Here is a 17,787-nt window from a genome sequence, read left to right as displayed (position 1 = left end):
CGCAGAACTGCAATAAAAAGTCTTTTTGCAAATGTAAATAAAAGGGGGCAAATCCCAGGGTGTGGAGCTGTCAGCTGCGATACGCCGACTTCTCAGAGAGTGCACGCGATCTGTCTGGAGGCTGCCAGCAGCGGCCTGACCCCTTAGACCAGGGTGAGCAAGTTATCCATCCATCTGTCGGTGGGGGAAGAGATGGAAAGCAGAGGCTTGCAAAGAAAGCTAGCAATACAAGCTTGATCTGACAGTGGCACACTGGGCCCATCACCTCTTGGCAAACAGAAGGGGAAGAAATGGAGGCATTGAGAGATTTTACTTTCTTGGGCTCCATGATCACTGCAGATGGTGACAGCAGTCACAAAATTAAAAGACGCCTGCTTCTTGGGAGAAAAGCAATGACCAACCTAGACAGCATCTTAAAAAGCAGAGACATCACCTTGCCCACAAAGGTCCATATAGTTAAAGCTGTGGTTTTCCCAGTAGTGATGTATGGAAGTGAGAGCTGGACCATAAAGAAGGCTGATCGCCGAAGAATGGATGCTTTTGAATTCTGGTGCTGGAGGAGACTCTTGAGAGTCCCATGGACTGCAAGAAGATCCAACCTCTCCATTCTGAAGGAAATCAGCCCTGAGTGCTCACTGGAAGGACAGATCCTGAAGCTGAGGCTCCAAGACTCCTCATGAGAAGAGAAGACTCCCTGGAAAAGACCCTGATGTTGGGAAAGATGGAGGGCACAAGGAGAAGGGGACGACGGAGGACGAGATGGTGGGACAGTGTTCTCGAAGCGACCAGCATGAGTTTGACCAAACTGGGAGGCAGTGGAAGACAGGAGGGCCTGGCGTGCTCTGGTCCAGGGGGTCACAAAGAGGCGGACACGACTAAACGACTAAACAACAACAAAGCCAGATGCAGTCTCATTTGAAAATATAATTTTACGCGTGAGAAAAAAAATGCCGCGTTTATAATTATTATTGGTCATTTCCCCAGCGCAGACCCTGCTCAGTGCAGACATGTTGATGTTATTGGACTTGCTTAATTTAGGTTTGTTAATTTCAATGCCGGTCTGTCCTTCAAAAAAAATACAACCCTGTTATTATATGGATTAGTTGCCCCCCAGAATCACTTCACCAGGTCACCTACAACCGTAATGCAATAATATATTGATAGAATAATAATAATCAGTGCTTTTTTCCTAAAAAATTAAAATGTTTAGGGGTACTCTCATTTCGACTCAAAACCACCATTTTATAGTTCAAAACGGGAAGAATAATTATAGTAAATGGACAAAACTACAGTGGTACCTCGGGTTAAGTACTTAATTCGTTCTGGAGGTCTGTTCTTAACCTGAAGCACCACTTTAGCTAATGGGGCCTCCTGCTGCCGCCGCGCGATTTCTGTTCTCATCCTGAAGCAAAGTTCTTAACCCGAGGTACTATTTCTGGGTTAGCGGAGTCTGTAACCTGAAACATATATAACCTGAAGCGTCTGTAACCTGAGGTACCACTGTACAAAGATTCGCAAAATGTTTAGGGGTGTGCCTACCCCTGTGTACCCCCAGGAAAAAGCACTGATAATAATAAATAATAATAATAATAATATAACTAATATAGCTAACATAAGACAGCACAGTTTGAAGAGCATGAGACACTGAATCTTAAGGTTGTGGGTTCGAGCCCCACATTGGGCAAGTTTCCTGCATTGCAGGGGGTTGGACTAGATGACCCGCAGGACCCTTCCAATTCCCTCTCCAACATACACATTTTTATGCACGATTTACCCCAGCATATGCATTTCTTTTGTACCCGCTACTCAGGCTGGAGAAGCACATTGCCATAATTCAGAGGGGTGTGGACCACCTCTCCTGATACGCCCCGCGGAGAGGTCCACAAATGACAATACCTTGGAGGTCCCAAGTCACAAGGTGGTTAGATTGGTCTCAACTAGGGCCAGGGCCTTTTCAGTAGTGGCCCCGACTTGGTGGAACGCTCTGTCACAAGAGACTAACATTTTAATATTTTGCTGAAAGCCACCCAGAGTGGCTGGGGAAGCCCAGCCAGATGGGTGGGGTATAAATAAATTATTATTATTATTATTATTATTATTATTACTAGGGCCCTGCGGGACTTGACATCTTTCCGCAGGGCCTGCAAGACAGAGCTGTTCCGCCTGGCCTTTGGTTTGGACTCAGTCTGACCCTTAAGTCTCCGTCCTCTTATGGTTTTGATCTATGGGCTACTTTTAAAATGAGGCTGCATCTGAAATTGAATTTAAACTGTATTTTAAATTGCCCCCCCCTTATGTTTTTATTGTAGTTTTACCAGTTTTAGCTGCCTTGAGCCCGGCTGTGGCCGGGGAGGGTGGGGTATAAATAAAATTATTATTATTATTATTATTATTATTTCAGAGGGGGCTGCGTTTCGGCCCTCGCCTTGTTTCGGATCGTGCAAATTGAGTCCGTTCGTCTTCCAGGGTGACCTGAATCGAACCTCTCTGCCCCTCCCTAGCGATATTCGGAAACACCATTTAAATCCTGCTTCTGGCAGTACCAGCTCCGCAACACTAGGGGGAGCTCCGAGGCTTCCCAAATTACCCTTGGAGATAATTGCATCTTCTGCAATTTCCTGGGAGCAGAATGAAAATTTGAAGCCCTACTGCGCCGGATCAGAAAGTGCTGGGTTTTATTTTCCCATTGCCTTCAAAATATAAAGCCTTCCCTTTCCCAGAATCACATAACTGTAGAGGTGGAAGGAATATTGAGAGTCATTGTCTGACCTTCTGCCGTACAGGAATCTTTCTACCCAGAGTGGGATTCGAACACACAACCCTAAGATTCTTGTGCTCTACGGATTGAGTTGACATATACCTTGGTTCTCAAACTTAATCCGTTCCGGAATTCCGTTGCAAAACCAAAGCATGTTCCAAAACCAAGGCGCGCTTTCCCATAGAAAGTAATAATAATAATTTTTTATTTATACCCCGCCCTTCCTGGTTCAGAAAACCGGGCTCAGGGCGGCTAACAAATTTAAAACACTTAATTGTGATACAACAACAAAAAAAGCATAAAATACAGTATAAAAGCGTGAATAACAATAAATTCAAAAATCAATTTATGGGAAAATCCATTGAGTAAACATTAGATGATCACCAGGGCTAGCTGGCTAAATTAGTGCTACTTGGGCCAGCGAGGAGAATTAGCTGTGGGGTCTCAGAGCAGGTAATCTTCATAAAAAGGGGAGGGGGAGAGAAAAGAAGGGAAATAAAAGATCAGGCTGAATTCAGATTAAAGGCCAGGCAGAATAGCTCTGTCTTACAGGCCCTGCGGAAGGAAGTTAAAGCCTGCAGGGCCCTGGACTCATGGGACAGAGCATTCCACCAGGTCAGAGCCATCACTGAGAAGGCCCTGGCCTTGGTGGAGGATAGTCTGGCTTCCTTAGGGCCCGGGACCTCTAAACTATGGTTATTCATGGACCTTAAGGTCCTCTGCGGGGCAGACCAGGGGAGGCGGTCCCGTAGATACGAGGGCCCTAAGCCACAAAGGGCTTTAAAGGTTACCGCAAAACAGTAACGCAAAACGGATTAATCCGTTCCAGACTTTTACAAACAACCCCTGAAACAGCCAGTTAACATGAATTTTACTATCCAATGAGACCACTGATCTATAAAATGAAAGCAATAAACAATGTACTGCAGTCACACAATCTATCAGTCGGTAGCTGAACTGGGTTCCACACAGTCCCAAAAACGGAAAAAAAAAGTCGCAAAAACACAAAATAAATAGCAAAAACAGACAGACCTCATTGTAAGACTCAAAATGCAAGTTTGGCACTCAAATCGGAAGCGTTACACTCAAAATGTAGCATGTTCGGCTTCCGAAAAACATTCGCAAACCGGAACGCTTACTTCCGGGTTTGCAGTGTGAAATATACTCAGAGTCGAGAGTGGATTTCATGCTCTTTATTCAGCTCATAGTGCTGAGGAGGAATGGAAGTTCCTCCAGAATGTCTGCTTTCTATACATTATTTACACAATGGGCCCCATGTGATTGGCTAATTCTGGGATTCTCCTGTAGGCCAATAGGGTTGCGGATTCACATCCACCTGGAGCTGGATTGGGTGGCTCCTGTGGACCAATCAGACCGCTGCATTCTGGATCCTATTGTTCTAGGACCAATCAGACCGCTGCATTCTGGATCCTATTGTTCTAGGACCAATCAGACTGCTGCATTCTGAATCCTATTGTTCTAGGACCAATCAGACCGCTGCATTCTGAATCCTATTGTTCTAGGACCAATCAGACCGCTGCATTCTGGATCCTATTGTTCTAGGACCAATCAGACCGCTGCATTCTGGATCCTATTGTTCTAGGACCAATCAGACTGCTGCATTCTGGATCCTATTGTTCTAGGACCAATCAGACTGCTGCATTCTGGATCCTATTGTTCTAGGACCAATCAGACTGCTGCATTCTGGATCCTATTCAACTCAGTACATAACACAGTGTTTGTGTTCCAAGTTGTTTGAGAACCAAGGTACCACTGTACAAGTTATCGCAGTGCCCCTCCTTCAGAGGTAGGGCAGAGAAAATATATATTTTTCTTTTTTTGCTATGGCAACAGCCTCTCTATTGAACGCCTTCCCTATAGAGACCCACCTGGCGCCCACATTGCAATCTAACTAAGCTAACCAGTTATTCCAGTTTTCTGGACATTTCAGGTTTCTCGATTTCCCCCTGATCTAGCCACACACTGAAAGAACGAAAAGGTGGTCTGGATATTTTTGATGAGAACCGCTGCGCCATTCGGCTGGTCCAGGATCCTGCCCTTCGCATGGGGCTACCTAGGCGCCCCCAAAGGAATTCTGCAAATGGGTCCCAGTTTGCAACACCCCTCTCCTCGCTCGAAATTCCCAAAAAAACGATCCTCAGAGGGCACGCCACCTCCGATAATGGAAGCAAAACACACCCTTCACAACCAGCCATAGCTGTCAACTTACAGATTTGAAAATAAGGGACCAGCAGCCTCGAAAATAAGGGATCAGCAGCCAAAATAAGGGATTTTCAGAGCACAGGTGTGTTCAACTTCTGAGCCCCTCCGAGCCAAAGGCAGAAAGCCCAGCCAGCAGCCAAACGAAGCCTCAAGCGGTGGTTCCCACAGCGCAGCAACCCGGCAAAGGGGATGCAGCAAGGAAAACCACCGTCCCCTCTCCGCTGGGAAGTGCTGAGCAAAGGCGAATCCCTAGGCAACGTGGCCGATTTGATTGGCACAAGGCATGTAAGCTCCACCTCCCAGTCGTTCTCAGACTCCTTATTGGGTGAGCAACGCAGCCAAGCAATCCAGTTGGAGCCTCCCTCCTCCCTGGCCGGCAGGGAGGGAGGGAGAGGAGCTGCTTCCTTTGAAACCCGGGAAATTTAAGGGACATCATCAATAACGGACAGCAGCGGGACACGGCGCTGGGATAAGGGGGTTTCCCGCCAAATAAGGGACAGTTGACAGCTATGCAACCAGCAGCCATCCAAACCTCACCCTCCTTGCCTGAAAAAAACACCATCCGTCACTAATCTTGTGGTGGTGAGTTCCGGGGGTCAAATTATGTGCTGCATCTCTTTTTGTCCTGAAAACCAGAATTCTGCTTCCTTGGATGACCCCCCCGTGCATCTTATGAGGCAGCGCCACAAACTTCCTGCTTTTTACACACCGTAATTTTTTCGTTAAAATGCTCCAAAAGTAGTTTTGGCTGAAGCAAGCTCAGATTTTAAAGTCAGCAGAAAAAGGAATTTCCAGGGAAATGGCCGAGGGTGGAAACCAAACCCTAAAAAAACTACCGAGGAAGCATCTTACAGTTCCTTTCCAGGGAAATGGCCGAGGGTGGAAACCAAACCCTAAAAAAACTACCGAGGAAGCATCTTACAGTTCCTTTCTTGGAAAGTTAGGAAGAGAAACTAGAAAAGGAGAAGAAGATCTGTTTTGCGAGGCCCATTTACCTTCCACTGCCGTCTTCTGAGCGCTGGCCGGGTCTGCGGGGAAGTTTGCAGAGTTCTCTGGGGAGTCGAAAACAAAGAAGGGTCCCAGCGTCAGGTGGGCCTGCGGTGCGATCAACTCGGCTGTGGTCAGGAGGAAGCCACAAAACAGGTCAGTTGCGAACGTCCAATGTTCTCACAGTGGCCAACTAGACACCCACAATGGGTAAATCTCCAGAATTCGAACTCAGGATCCCTCTCTCCCCTCCTGCAGCTTCCAGAAAATGGGATTTAGAGGCAGGGCGTAGCCATCCTGGGCTATTAGCCATCGATCGCCCTCTCACTCCTCCATGAATTTCACCCAACCCTCTTATTATTATTATTATTATTTAAAAGACATCTGAAGGTAGCTCTGTTTTGGGAAGTTTTCAAATATTTAATGCTGTATTGTTTTTAACAATCGATTGGGAGCCGCCCAGAGTGGCTGGGGAAACTCAGCCAGATGGGTGGGTATAAATAAAATATTATTATTATTATTATTATTATTATTATTTTAAAGCCATACAGGTTTCTCGTCTCAACAGGATTTGGGGAAGCGGCTGCTTTTAAGGAAAGAGCTGGTGTGGTTTCTTATTGTAATCATCTTTATGAATTTAATAGCTATCCTATCTGTACATCTTGTTTTCATTCTATCAACTTTTCGTTGTTTTCAAAAGACTGTTGCCTGCTATATTTTTTTTTAGCTATTCTCAGTGCTTTTTTTCCTGGGGGGACGCATACCCCTAAACATTTTGTGAATCTAAATTTGGCCTCATCGAGGGGCAGTAGCAAAATGAGAGTACCCCCCTAAACATTTTTTTTAAAGGAAAATAGCACTGGCTGTTCTTATCTGTAAGCTGCCTTGAGACCCTGTCAGGGGGAGAAAGCAAGATTTAAATAAATACGTAATAATCATAGTAACAGTAATAATATTATAGATTTGTAGCCATCATTGCATCTGGTGGCAGGGAGTTCCACAGTTTAACTTTGAGCTGCGTGAACGACGGAAACTTCCAACATTCAGCTTCATTGAATGCCCACCATTTCTCATATTGTGAAAGGGAAAAAAAACTATCCCATATATTATAAGGTCCCTTCATTCCGCCTCTCACTAGCCTTTCCTCCACCGAAAAGCCCCCAAAATTGTGTGGGGAGCTCCAGCTTCAACTACAGTGCTGCCCAACACAGAATTGTCAAACTGTAGGGTCCGATGGGCCCTCCAAAGGTCCTGTGTGAGTGTCTGGAGGCGGTTGGAGGATGGATGGTGGCTAACAGATTGAGGTTGAATCCTGACAAGACAGGCGGGCAGGTGTGGAGGACTCCCTGGTCCTGAATGGGGCAACTGTGCCCCCAAAGGACCAGGTGCGCAGCCTGGGAGTCATTCTGGACTCACCGCTGTCCATGGAGGCGCAGGTCTGTTCTGTGTCCAGGGCAGCTGTCTGCCAGCTTCATTTGGTACGCAGGATGAGACCCTACCTGCCCGCAGACTGTCTCTCCAGAGTGGCGCATGCTCTGGTTATCTCCCGCTTGGACTACTGCCATGCGCTCTACGTGGGGCTACCTTTGAAGGTGACCCGGAAACTGCAATTAATCCAGAATGCGGTAGCCAGACTGGGGACTGGGAGACCATATAACACCGGTCTTGAAAGACCTACATTGGCTCCCAGGACGTTTCCAAGCACAATTCAAAGTGTTGGTGCTGATCTTTAAAGCCCTAAACGGCCTCAAAGGCCCAGTAGACCTAAAGGAGCATCTCCACCCCCATCGTCCAGCCTGGACACTGAGGTCCAGCTCCGAGGGCCTTTTGGTGGTTCCCTCACTGCGAGAAGCCAAGTTACAGGGAACCAGGCACAGGGCCTTCTTGGTGGTGGCGCCCGCCCTGTGGAACGCCCTCCCACCAGATTCCTTTTAGAAGACATCTGAAGGCAGCCCTGTTTGGGGAAGCTTTTAATGTCCGATGTTTTATCATGTTTGTAATATTCTGTTGGGAGCTGCCCAGAGTGGCTGGGGAAACCCAGCCAGATGGGCAGGGTATAAACAATAATAAATAATGAATTATTATTAGTAGTATTATTATCATCCCACCCAACCCCCAGCAATGCAAAGGGGCAGGGCTGGAGGAGACGACCTCCGAGCCTTCAGAAAACCCATTCACCTGGTAGACTTCTTTGCCAGCTCATCTCCACGGCTCGGGGTCTGGGAAGGAAGCTGGGGGCCTGTTCTGCCGGCACCTGATCGCAATTCCTCGCCTCGCAGCAGCTGCAGATGCTTCGAGGTCCCTCGACAGGAAGCCAGCTTTGGGGAGAAACAGAGAGAGCATGAAATAAATTTGAAACACTTAATTGATGCAACAAAAAACAGCATAAAATACAGTATAAAACGTAAACAACAATAAATTCAGAATTCAAAAATCAATTTCAGGGGGGAATCCATCCAATAAACACGAGATGATCACCAGGGCTAGCTGGCTGAATTAGTCCTATTTGGGCCAGCGAGGAGACCAGAGGAGAATTAGCTGTGGGATCGCATAAAAATTTTTATAAAAAGGGAAGGAAGGGGAATAAAAGATCAGGTTAAGTTCAAATTAAAGGCCAGGCGGAATAGCTCTGTCTTACAGGCCCTGCGGAAGGAGGTTAAATCCTGCAGGGCCCTGGTCTCCTGGGACAGAGCATTCCACCAGGTCGGAGCCACCACTGAGAAGGCCCTGGCCCTGGTGGAGGATAGTCTGGCTTCCTTAGGGCCCTCTAAACTATGGTTATTCATGGACCTTAAGGTCCTCCACGGGGCAGACCAGGAGAGGCGGCCCTGTAAACAGTGAAAAGGGCTTCAGGAAGGGACTCACGTGCTGCTGGCAACGTCGAAGGAGCAAGCCTTGTTCCGGACATCTGGCGTTTGGTCGGCTCGCGTTACCTTGAGGTGGCAAATCACGTACAGCTGGAGGGGAGAAGGCAGGAGGTTAAAAAGGGCTTTTTGGGCAAACAGCAAGGGGACAGTGGCGACAGGTGTCAACCAACTGGTTGCATCCTTATTAATTGCGTGAATATTCTGCCTTTTTCTCCAAAGAGCTCAACAAGACCGGCATGGTTCCCCCTTTCCACAACAACCCTGCGAGGCAAGCAAGGCTAACAGGCTCCCAGTGAGCTTCTTGGCTGCGTGGGAATTCGAACCCAGGTCTCCAAGGCCCTAGTTCTCATTTGATCTCCACCCAAAAACACCGTGGGATAGAGTTGGGGCTGAGAGGCAGTGACCGCCCCCCAGGGTCACATCCTGCGAGCTTCCTGGCCGAGTTGGCACAGGGATTCGAACCCTGCTCTTTCCCGTGTCCTAGTCCGGCACTCTAACCATTGAACCACACTGCCTCTCTAATTTTAGGGCTTGCATAGGGCACGGGACTCACGCAATCGCTGCCCATCAGGAGAGGCGGCAAACCCACCTTGACCCAATCGGACCTCCATTTACCCTACAACTGATTTCTTTAGTTTAGACCATTTATATAGCATTTAAGTCAGCGGATCCCCAACCCAGCTTCACTTGGTTCCATAAAACCATCCCCGATAAAAAGACACACCACTCAGAATAGCAGTCTGCATGATCCGCTAAGGGAGACAATAAAATTCAAGCCGTTCAGAATTGCAAAAGAGAATAATAATAATAATAATAATTTTTATTTATACCCCGCCGTCTCCAGCCAAGGCCGGGCTCAGAGCAGCTTACAAGGAATAAAAAAACAAGTTGAATGATTGCAACTTAAAAACAAAATTAAAATACAACATTAAAATATTAAAATGTAGCCTCATCGCAGGAGGAGAAGGAAAAGAAAAAAGAAAAAGAGGGAGGGAATCAAATTGGCTCCAAGCCAAAGGCCAGGCGGAACAACTCTGTCTTACAGGCCCTGCGGAAAGAAATCAGATCCTGCAAGGCCCTGGTCTCATGAGGCAGAGCGTTCCACCAGGCCGGGGCCACCACTGAGAAGGCCCTACCTCCGGTTGAGGCTAATCTGACTTCCTTAGGGCCCGGGACCTCTAGGGTGTTGCTATTTATGGACCTTGAGGCTCTCCGTGGGGCATACCGGGAGAGGTGGTCCCGTAGGTACGAGGGTCCTAGGCCGTGAAGGGCTTGAAAGGTCAAAACCAGCCCCTTAAATCTGACCCTGTACTCCACCGGGAGCCAGTGCAACTGGTAAAGCACTGGGTGAACATGCTCCCATGGCAGGGACCCCGTGAGGAGCCTCGCTGCAGCATTCTGCACCCGCTGGAGTTTCTGGGACAGCTTCAAGGGCAGCCCCGCGTGGAGCGAATTACAGTAGTCAAGCCTGGAGGTGGCCGTCGCATGGATCACTGTGGCCAGGTCGGGGCGGGAAAGGTAAGGGACCAACTGCTTGATGCGGCGAAGGTGGAAAAATGTCGCCTTGGCTGTTGCTGTAACTTGCGCCTCCATGGAAAGGGAGTTGATGAACTATGCAGAATTGGGGAAAATGGCAGATTAAGAGAAAACGACAACAGTGACTTTGAAAAAGAATGGGAACCATTTATATTATACTTGCAGAAACAAAGAAAGTCGATAGACTTGATGGCAGGATTCAAATAAACATTCACATTATTAGTATTAGAAAATGTTTAGAAGATAGAGAAATGTTATGGTGTTTTTGCTTTTACTTTTAGGTCTTTAGGTTTGATGTTATGTTAATAACTTTTTTCTGATGTGGAAGTTGGGGGAAGCCTAGGAGGGGAGGCAGGAAGGAATATATGGTAAATGTTAAAAATTTGAGATGTAATGAATGAAAAAGAAAAACGAATAAAAATTTTAAGAATTGCAAAAACCCAGTTGAAGCAATTTCTGACCCCCGCAGGTAACGCAGCTGCCTCCAGGGGGCAGCGCAGTCCATTTCGCAAAACCCGCCTAGGCCATCCTGTCGCCCTCCGGGCGCTTTGAACTATAACTCCCATTCGTGCCAGGTGGACGAAAGCTCTAGGGACGCCGCTCCCACAGAGCCGTGGGCCCAGATAAGGCCTCCCACACCACCAAACCCCACCTGCTCACCATATTCCTGGAGTCCCCGGCAAACCGGAAGGCGTCCACCGTGAAACGTAGCGTCTCCTCGGAGACTCTGGGTGCGAGGAACGTAGACGAGACGCCCTCTTGCCTCCCGTCCACCAGACACCTGCGCCAAAGGGAGAAATCGTCACCGACTTTGGGGACTGGAAGGTGGTAGAAAATTGACTGCTTCCCCCAGTTTTCATTCATTTATTAAATTTATTAAATTTCAAATTTATTAAATTTGTTGACCACCCTTCGGGTGAAAAGGAAAGGAAATTCTTATGGTGGATTTCTGTTTCCAGAGATTCCTCGAGGTCAGCCTTTCCACTAGATTTCCCACTTATCTTTTCCCTTCCTTGGATAATAAATAATAATAATAATAATAATTTATTATTTATACCCCACCATCTGGCTGAGTTTCCCCAGCCACTCTGGGCGGCTCCCAATCAAGTGTTAAAAACAATACAGCACTGAGGATACAGGATCGAGATTTTCTCGGGTTTCCCCCTGCAATTTAACTGGGTTTTTTCCTTTTCCCAGGGAAAAGCTGCTCTTTCGTGCTAAATCAGAGCAAACATCAATCCAGAATTGCTTGTTTGTGCCGATTGAGCGCTAAAGAGTGGATTTTTCCAAAGCTGCAGGACAAAAGAAGGCTGGATAAGACCTCTGTGATTCTTTAGGCGTGTTAGGAAGCGCCATTTGCCGCGCACCGTGCTGATGGGAGGTTTAAGTCCTAACATCATCATCATCATCATCATCATCATCATCATTTATTATTTATACCCCGCCCATCTGGTTGGGCTTCCCCAGCCACTCTGGGCAGCTTCCCAAAAAATATTAAAATACTGTCATACATCAAACATTAAAAGCTTCCCTAAACAGGGCTGCCTTCAGATGTCTTCTAAAAGTCTGGTAGTTGTTCTTCTCTTTGACATCTGGTGGGAGGTAGTTCCACAGGACGGGTGCCACCACCGAGAAGGCCCTCTGTCTGGTTCCCTGTAACCTCACTTCTCGCAATGAGGGAACCGCCAGAAGGCCCTTGGTGCTGGACCTCAGTGTCCGGGTAGATCGATGGGGGTGGAGACGCTCCTTCAGATATATCTGGAGATGCCGCCAGGAATCGAACCCAGAACCTTCTCTGCACACAAAACAAACGCTCTATCCCCCAAGTCACAGACCTTAGCGGGGAAGAGGCTTTTCTGCCCGAGGCCTTTAGATTGCTGGGGAAGAGATTACTAGCCAGACAGAAGGCATATTCCTATGTTTCCAAGCGAGGGAGCTGGAGGGGACCCCCTGAGGTCATCCAGTCCAACCCGCTGCAAGGCAGGAATCCCAGCAGAAGCAAAGCCTCAGAGGCTACTGGAAATAACGATTTTGCTCTGAGCGCTGCTGAAACAGGGATTCCTGGCTTTGGGCAGCCCGTCTCCCCCCATTCAGGGAGCACTTTAATCATCCATTTCCCATGTGGTCTTTGGAACTCCCTGCCACTTGATATTAGACAGGCACCTCCATTGTACAGCTTGATGCATCCTCAAATCTCTTTTCTGCTTCGGCAAGCCAGCACCCGGACAATGAAGGTGACTTGGCCTGTATTTTGTTAATGTTATGACATTTTATCTTTTTAAAAGTCCAATTTGTTTGGTTTTCTCGGCTGCTTTTAAATGAATAGGGTAATGCCGTTGTATGTGAACTGCTCATCGAATTGTTGTTGTTACCGTATTGGCCCGACTATAAACTGCACCCACAAATAAGCCGCAAAAAAGAGAATAATAATAATAATAACAATAATAATTTATTATTTATACCCCTCCCATCTGTGCTCGGGAATGTCCTGGGTGCCAATGTAGGTCTTTCAAGACCGGTGTTATGTGGTCTCGGCAGCCGCTCCCAGTCAGCAGTCTGGCTGCCGCATTCTAGATTAGTTGCAGTTTCCGGGTCACCTTCAAAGGCAGCCCCACATAGAGCGCACTGCAGTAGTCCAAGCGGGAGATAACCAGAGCATGCGCCACTCTGGCCAGACAGTCTGCGGGCAGGGAGGGTCTCATCCTGCGTCCCAGATGGAGCTGCCCTGGACACAGAACTGACCTGCGCCTCCATGGACAGCTGCAAGTCCAAAATGACCCCCAGGCTGCGCACCTGGTCCTTTGGGGGCACAGTTGCCCCATTCAGGACCAGGGAGTCCCCTGTCCCCCAAAAACAGTACTTCTGCCTTGTCAGGATTCAATCTCAATCCAAATAACCGAATATAAGCCGCTCCCAAAATCGCTGCAGTTGGTAGAATTGTAACTCCGAGCCAATTTAAGCCTTTGGTCTCGCAAGCCCAGAAATGTTACCGTACAATCGGCTAAAATCGAAAATGCTATTCAATTGCTACAATCCCACAGGTACTCAAGCTCGCAAATTGGCGTCGAAACCATTTTTCTGTTCCGTTTTACCGCACGTCTGTTCCAGCAGCGATATTGTAAAAAACCATTTTTCGTTAGGTCGCGAATTCAAGCCCTGCTTTAATAACTTTTCAGGGTCGGAATTTTTGGGGGGTGGGGAGAAAGTGTGGCTTATATCCGGGTCAATACGGTATTCAGGATAGAAGCCAGACTGGGGATAGCTCAGTTGGCAGAGCGCAAAACGGGTTGCGGGTTCGAATCCAACGATTCTGCGATAAAACTTACGAAATAAAACACTCATGCAAGGTATTTCCTTACCCGTTGGAGTCGACAATGGCATACGTAGACCCCAGAGTGGCTTCAGGGCTGGCGACGCAGCTGTCCACAAACAGCCTTAGGGGAAGGTGGTTCTCTGCCGTGACTTGGGCTTGCAGGTGCAGGATCTCACCCAGCTGGAAGCGAGAAGATAGCCGCTCGCCGCTCCAGTCATCTTGGCGGCGCGAGAGGATGAATGCGTTAATCATTTTTTATTTTTTTAATTGCAAGCGTAGCAGAAGAGAAAAGGAAATAAACTTTTCCTGCTGACAGCGTGGTTCATTGCAGTGGCCCCAAGCCTGTGGAACAGCCTGCCACTTGAGCCTGGGCAGGGAGGGTCCCTTACTGAGCTGAAGGCCAGATTTAGGTTTGATGAGGCCCTGAGCTACCAAAGGTAATGGGGCCCTTTATATGTCCAGCTGTCCTTTGTTCAACAACAAATTGTCGCTTTTTTGTTTATGGTAATTTATGGACCTAAAAAGAAAAGTTAAGAAATTTGACTACAATTGGAATATTGTTTTTGAATAATGATATTGGAAAACTGCTACATTTAGTTACAAGGAAATTCAGGTGGCAGGGACTAGAGGAAGTCAACTAATATGTTTATGAGGTTGGAAGTTTAACTAATTAATTAATTTGTATTGTTTATGTGTTTGATGTTATATCTTTTACTGCTATTTGCTTTATTTTCTTCTTTTTTGTTGTTTTATTTGTTTTACAGTATGTGTTATAGTTGTATGAAAATCAATAAACATTACTGGAAATAATTTATGGACGTAACAGGTATCAAAAGCCATTTGCACATCACAAAATATGTATTTTATCAAAGTGATTGTTGAAGTGAAATACAATTAAGTATATTAATAGTGAAGTAATTATTAAGCTCTAACTTAAATTGATTTTTAATTCATAACTTAACGCAAACATTTAAGGTTTATGATTTCTCTATTTCCTTCTGAGGAAACTGAATAGTTCAGTGAAACGAGGTTTGTACCCGGCGTCCCGTTAAGGCTTTGTTCAGTTCTAGGTTTTTCTAATTTTTTCCTTAAACTTTTTGATTTTTGTTATTTAGTTTAATTCTAGAAGATAATATTTCTAGTCGATTACTTCTCGTTTCAGGGATTTTCATGGTATTTCATCTGTTTTGTGTAATTTCGCGGTTCCGTGACTGTTTTTTCTACCGGCTTCAGGAAAGAAGCCAGCATTTCATAAAACAATTTTGCTGCCCTAACAGCAAAGGAACATCAGGAGTGAGAGGGCTAAACAGAGCTTGTGAAGAAGGGACCCGAGGGTCATCCAGACCAACCCGCTGCAAGGCAGGAATATGCAGCTGTTTCATGCAGGGTTCGAACCCGCAACCTTGGCCGACGTAGCTATCCTGTGTTCAAGAGCTATTAGCCAGAACAGCCAAGCAGAAACTCCATTTTTCAGAGACAGAGAACCGCAGCGACATCTGTGGGCTTTGGGGGTTATCTGGCTGTCCCCTGTTGGAGGCAGGAGACTTGGGCTAAGGGGAAATTTGCATCCTTTAAGCCCTGGTGCTCAGCAGCCCTGGATCCTAACCGGACGGGTTTGGGGGCTCTGAGCTAGGCCCTTCCCACACCCCGAATCCACCCTTTTCCTTACCGTTCATGAGTCGCAACGAGAACCCGAGCCTCGCTTCGGCCGACACGGTGGACCTGAAGGGAGCCCAGGTGGGCTGGATGGCCAGACTGGAGACGTTGCCTTTCCTGGAAACGGGGAGACAAGCAGCTGAGAACTCAGTCCAATGACTGTGGGGCACCTAGATGCCATCCAGACTGACCCGCCACCCTCGGGAGCGAGAAATCGCTTCCTGCTCCGCCCATTACTCCTCGCTGCTCCCAGACATCTAGGGGGTTGGCAGGGCAGGAGGTAGGGATCCTCCACAGTGGGAGGAGCCACAGCCAATAATGGGAGGAGCTAAAGGCCTCCATCCACAGACATTTAAAGAGGTATCGGATCACTTTAAAACATCCAGGCTTCCCCCAAAGAATTCTGGGAGTTGTAGTTTGCTAAGGGGGCCAAGAGATGTTAGGAGAAAGAACCCTCTCTCTCTCAGAACTACAATTCCCAGAGTGCTTTAACTATCAAGACCTCTTGCCCAGGGTACTTTGGGAATTGTAGCCCATTGGATGTGCCTGAACTACAACTCCCATCATGCAGCAGGCTGGCAGGGGTTGATGGGAGGCAGCTCCCAACTCCCAAGAGCACCAGAATAAATCAATAAATAATAATAATAATAATAATAATAATAATTTATACCCCGCCCATCTGGCTGGGTTTCCCCAGCCACTCTGGGCGGCTTCCAACAGAACATTAAAATACAATAACCTATTAAACATTAAAAGCTTCCCTAAACAGGGCTGCCTTCAGAGGTCTTCTAAAAGTTTGGTAGTTGTTTATTTCCTTGACATCTGATGGGAAGGAGGGCGCCACCACCGAGAAGGCCCTCTGCCTGGGTCCCTGTAACTTGGCCTCTCGCAGGGAGGGAACCGCCAGAAGGCCCTCGGAGCTGGATCTCAGTGTCCGGGCTGAAAGATGGGGGTGGAGACGCTCCTTCATGTCTACTGGGCCTTTGAGGCCGTTTAGGGCTTTCAAGGTCAGCACCAACACTTTGAATTGTGCTCGGAAACGTACTGGGAGCCAATGTAGGTCTTTCAGGACCGGTGTTGTGTGGTCCCGGCTGCCGCTCCCAGTCCCCAGTCTAGCTGCCACATTCTGGATTAGTTGTAGTTTCCGGGTCACCTTCAAAGGTAGCCCCACGTAGAGCGCATGGCAGTAGTCCAAGCAGGAGATAACCGGAGCATGCACCACTCTGGCCAGACAGACAGCGGGCAGGGAGGGTCTCATCCTGCGCACCAGATGGAGCTGGCAGACAGCTGCCCTGGACACAGAACTGACCTGCGCCTCCATGGACAGCGGTGAGTCCAAAATGACTCCCAGGCTGCGCACCTGGTCCTTCAGGGGCACAGTTGCCCCATTCAGGACCAGGGAGTCCCCCACACCTGACCGCCTCCTGTCCCCCTAAAACAGTACTTCTGTCTTGTCAGGATTCAACCTCAATCTGTAATACAGTAAAACATCAGACATTGAAAGCTTCCCTGAACAGGGCTGCCTTCAGGTGTCTTCTAAAAGTCAGATAGTTGTCTATTTCCTTGACATCTGGTGGAACGGCGTTCCACAGGGCGGGCGCCACCACCGAGAAGGCCCTCTGCCTGGTTCAGGCCTTATGCACTGACGGAGGCTGAAGAAAGCCGCAGCCCCAGAGAGACGAAGGACCGCAAATTGGGGGGAAGAACTTCACCTGTTGGATTTCTGCCTAACTACCGCTCTTTTAAAGGCACAGGAGCAATTCTCCAGACCCTCTCCTACCCATGAAGCGGCGCTATGTTAGCTACGATTCCGGCATTGATGGGGGTTGGTTTGGATGACCCCCGGAGGGCCCACTGCACCCTGCAATCTGCGAGCCTACGAACAAAAGCCCAGGGCTTGCTAAGGTGAAAAAAGCCTTGCTTCACCCCACACCCAACTGGCAGCCTTCCTCACCTGGGGTAGTGGCACTCAATGGGTATTTCCGCAGCGTTGGTCCTGGTGATTATGGGATTGGCGGAAGGCGACGGCTTGTGGAAGAGACTGGTTCGGTAGATCAGCATTTCTGGAGTCATCTAGAAGCAAAGGGAGATGGGTTGCGTTTCAGAGTTGTTAATAGGACTTGCTGCAGGATCCGTCTATTGAGAACTTTTAGCTTTCCCGGAAACAAGGTGGCTCCTTGCCGGCCGTTTTTGGCAAAGGATGAGGCCCCACTGAAAGGCCCCCATCCCCTGGGACAGTTTCCCGGCCAGCCCCACTGAAAGCTACGGAGCTCAGGAAGAAAATAAATAATAATAATAATAATAATAATAATAATAATAATAATTTATTCCCCAGGCACTCTGGGCGGCTTCCAACAGAATACTAAAATATAATAAAATAATAATAATAATAATAATAATAATAAAGTCTGAGATGAAAGCACCTTGCTTGTTTACCTGGCCGAACC

General features: G+C 47.7%; 2 protein-coding genes across 3 annotated transcripts in view; one reads left to right on the top strand and one right to left on the bottom strand.

The window, feature by feature from the left end:
* The window catches only part of LOC308460947 (zona pellucida sperm-binding protein 3-like), a 33,331-nt gene that overhangs the window by 12,976 nt on the left and 2,568 nt on the right, over positions 1-17,787 (bottom strand). The window contains exons 2-8 of the mRNA XM_080977481.1: positions 17,295-17,413; positions 15,354-15,457; positions 13,731-13,902; positions 11,032-11,152; positions 8,834-8,925; positions 8,147-8,286; positions 5,977-6,147 (exon numbers count right to left, since the gene is read on the bottom strand). Coding sequence (XP_080833607.1) covers positions 5,977-6,147; positions 8,147-8,286; positions 8,834-8,925; positions 11,032-11,152; positions 13,731-13,902; positions 15,354-15,457; positions 17,295-17,413 — 919 coding nt within the window. The remainder of the gene's footprint in view (positions 1-5,976; positions 6,148-8,146; positions 8,287-8,833; positions 8,926-11,031; positions 11,153-13,730; positions 13,903-15,353; positions 15,458-17,294; positions 17,414-17,787) is intronic.
* LOC308462315 (asialoglycoprotein receptor 1-like) overlaps positions 5,923-17,787 on the top strand; it is a 42,992-nt gene continuing 31,127 nt past the window's right edge. The window contains exon 1 of one of the 2 annotated variants that reach the window (XM_080979953.1): positions 5,923-6,124. The gene's annotated coding sequence lies outside the window, so the exon portion shown is untranslated. The remainder of the gene's footprint in view (positions 6,125-17,787) is intronic. The other variant, XM_080979956.1, reaches the window with a different exon arrangement.

This window comes from Podarcis pityusensis (assembly GCF_964106645.2).
Source record: "Podarcis pityusensis genome assembly, chromosome: 13".
Classification (NCBI taxonomy): Eukaryota; Metazoa; Chordata; class Lepidosauria; order Squamata; family Lacertidae; genus Podarcis; species Podarcis pityusensis.
Note: the sequence above shows the minus strand (reverse complement) of the source record. Positions and strands in the feature narration are given on the sequence as shown.